Below are 3259 nucleotides of genomic sequence, written 5' to 3'. Positions count from 1 at the left end.
GCCCCCGGGAGCGGCATGCTTATCTGGTCCCTCCGTCAACAGGGTTTATTGAGCACCTACAATGTGCCAGGCACTATGTTGGGCTCTGGGGACAGACAGAGGGCTCATGGAGCTTACAGCCGAGTCTGGGAAGAGTCTCCCAAGATGTAATTACACAGTGAAAGCAAACTCCAGGGAGCTGTGAGGGCGCGGTAGTCGCGGGCCCTGAGGCTAGCCTGGGGGCAGTCAGGGAGGTTCCCCAAGGATGCCACACTGCAGCAGACATGAGCAGGCCAAGAGGGCATCTTCCTGCTCCAAAGAGCCCTGAGCACACCGAGGGCCTCACGAGGTGCTTTAGGCCCCTTCTCGTGCCACTGCTGCAGTGGGCATCGCCGCTGGCCGTGAGGTCCCTGGCCAGAGTACACAGCTGTGACCCACATTTTAGGGACTGACAGGCATGGTGGAACTTGGCCTTTTACTGGCATGGGGCACCAAAACCTTCCCTCCTCCAAAGGGACCCCAGGCTGTGCCCCAGGTTTGGAGGGAAGCTGCAGACAGGAGCCAGCTCTCTCGCACATTCACTGTCATTCATGGCGACCACTTGCCCGGGATTGCTGGCACATTGTGTTGGGTCCCGGAAGGAAGGCCAAGCCCTGCCTGCACTCATCAGCCCAGTCCCAGCGTGCACTAAACACACACCTCAGGCGCTGACGCTCCAACTGTGTCCACAGATCTCACAGAGCCCAATGAGCCTCTTCGACACGACGCCCACCGGCAGGCTGATGAACCGTTCTTCCAAGGACATGGACGAGCTGGACGTGAGGCTGCCGTTCCACGCCGAGAACTTTCTGCAGCAGGTCTTCATGGTGGTGTTCATCCTCGTGATACTGGCAGCTGTGTTTCCTGCCGTCCTTCTAGTCCTGGCCGGCCTTGCTGTGGGCGTCTTTATTCTTTTACGGTAGGTCAGTGCACTATTTTATAAAAAGGAGCAAACAAAACCTACACGTTTGGTTAACTCCGCACAATGACCGGGTGGTGTCAGGTGGTGCTGTCCTGTCTAAACAGTGGAGCACACTGAGTTTTGCACTGATGAAACGCCAGGGCTGTGCTAAGTGCTTTGCGTACATCCAGCATTTGAGTCTGAGTGCAGCCCTGAGGTGGGCGTGATGCAGAGAAGAAGCCACGGCCAGGATGGGGCTCTGCCTGCCCTCCCTGCTGCTGGAGAAGAGAGACCAGTCCTTCGTCACTCTGAGCTCTGAGCACTCACCCTTGCCCTAACCACTGATGTGGGCAGAGAAAGGCTTCAGGCTGCTTGGCACTGGGGCGTCCTACTGAGGCTGTGCCCCGTGCCCACCTCCATGCTCACCCTGGGGGAACGCAGGAGGGCAGCACTGACCCCAGGCTACCGGGACACCCAGCTCCTCCCTGCTCCTGGGCGAGCTGGAGTTCTCAGCAGGTAGCATGGTGAGTGTTGCATGAGGGCAAAGGGTTGGAAATCAGAGAAATTTGCCCCAGAGCCCCAGCTCTGCTGCAAAACTAGCTGCAAGACCCTGGAGAGGTCGGAGCAACGNTCTCCCTAGGGCTGAGCACATAGTAGGTGCTTAGTAAATATGTCTTGAAAGACCAAAAGCCACCTGCCTCACAGGCTGTCATGAGGACCAAACAAAATAAAATGAGCAAAAGTGAGTTAGGAATTTGAAAGCATAGAGCAAACGGCAGGGAAGGGTAACCGCCCTGAGTGGGGCATGGGGCACGCGGGAGGGCTGCGCCTGCCCTGCCGGGCACCTGCCCAGCCAGTGGATTTGTGTTTATCGCCACAGCTCCAGTGCACCAGCTCGTCCAGACTGAATCCCCCCGGGAAGGAACCGTGACCTGGAGAACGTATCACGCGTACATTAAGGCGTCTGGAGGTTCGGTATAAAACAACGGGTTTTTAAATTTACTTTGTATTTAAAAGAATTCCTTCTTAGACTGTTGGGTTCACATTTTATGATTTCTTCAACAGTGACTCTTCATGCTAAGGCTGCTTATCCATGCTTTTAATTTCCCCCCTAAAAATCGGAGGTCTGACAATGCGGCCTTTTAAATGGAATCCTCCTTTATCTCCATCAAAGCTGCCAGACTCTGTTTATTGAAGCAGAGTGAGCGGCAGCAGCACCAGCTATGGTTCTTCTGTGACTTCCCTGCCCTCACTGGGAGCCTCAGTAATCAGCTCGAAGCACGGTTTCCATGTCGGCACACAAAACACACCTGTATACTTTCATTCCCTGTGTCTCCCCAGCAAGCCTGGGTTTTATTGGTTTGTTTTTAGAGAGTACTGAGTCACTTCCATTAAAGTGCATTTTGGTGGTTTCTCCAATATGTTGACAACTGGAACCCACTTTCCAAGCAGGTGGAACAGATGTCCCCACTGGGGTTCTCGGACCCAACACCCAGACCTGTCCCACCAGCCTGGAAGGTGGTTCCCTTCTAGGGGAGGGGTGGGGGCGTTCTCGTGCAGGTTTTGGACTCCCCATCAGCGTTGGGCCCTGCGGAAGCCGCGGCCCTGCGGCCCCTGGCCGGGTAACCCCTCGGACCTCTCCCCTCCTCTCGCAGGGTACCTCCTCTCTCTCTTCGCAGTGTCCCTCTTCCTCCTGATGAGCGGCAGCTCTGCCTTCAGCAACTGGTGGCTGGGGTTCTGGTTAGACGAGGGTTCCCAGGTGAGTTTCCCTCTGGCACTGGACGATGTGGAGTGGGTCATGACCGGGGTCTGAATGCGCCCGACACACAGTGAGCTCATTTGCCTCCCATGGCCCCTTGTCTGGAAGCTGAGGTTAGCTGCTCACACCACACGATTGCGCTCCTGAAATCCCCCTCAACTTTTCAAGACAAACAGGGCATCGGACCTTGTGCCACCTTCAGTTTGTAAAGGATTGGCTACAAAGGTTGTGCCAGGTAAACAGGGCACGTCTGTGGGGTCACGGATGTGCAGCATGGGATCAGCTGGGCAGCCTCTGTTGTAAGGTGTCTGCCCCTGAGGCGGGGTCGGGGGTGGGGGTGGGGGAGGCTAACACAGATTCGTGTCTTCCTGCCTCTGAGGAGACACTGGCGGCTTGCCATTGACATTGCTGGTGCCAGAGGGTTCCACCCTATGTGGCTCTGCTCCCCAAAGTCCCTGCATAGGAACGGGACATGCAGCAGTCAGACTCGGTCCCTGGACGAGCTGCAGGGCCACTGGGTGTCTCTCTGCCTCCAAGGCCGTCATCGCGGCCAGAGCCCCTCCGGGGAAGGACTGATAGGT

General features: G+C 56.5%; 1 protein-coding gene across 1 annotated transcript in view; it reads left to right on the top strand.

The window, feature by feature from the left end:
* Positions 1 to 3259, top strand: part of LOC109383631 (multidrug resistance-associated protein 9-like) — a 57436-nt gene that overhangs the window by 33901 nt on the left and 20276 nt on the right. The window contains 2 exon segments of the mRNA XM_019644236.1: positions 711 to 1024; positions 1420 to 1435. Of these exon segments, the coding sequence (XP_019499781.1) occupies positions 711 to 1024; positions 1420 to 1435 (330 nt within the window).

This window comes from Hipposideros armiger, unplaced genomic scaffold (assembly GCF_001890085.2).
Source record: "Hipposideros armiger isolate ML-2016 unplaced genomic scaffold, ASM189008v1 scaffold_4, whole genome shotgun sequence".
NCBI classification, from domain to species: domain Eukaryota; kingdom Metazoa; phylum Chordata; class Mammalia; order Chiroptera; family Hipposideridae; genus Hipposideros; species Hipposideros armiger.
This window is presented reverse-complemented; position numbering and strand designations above follow the sequence as displayed.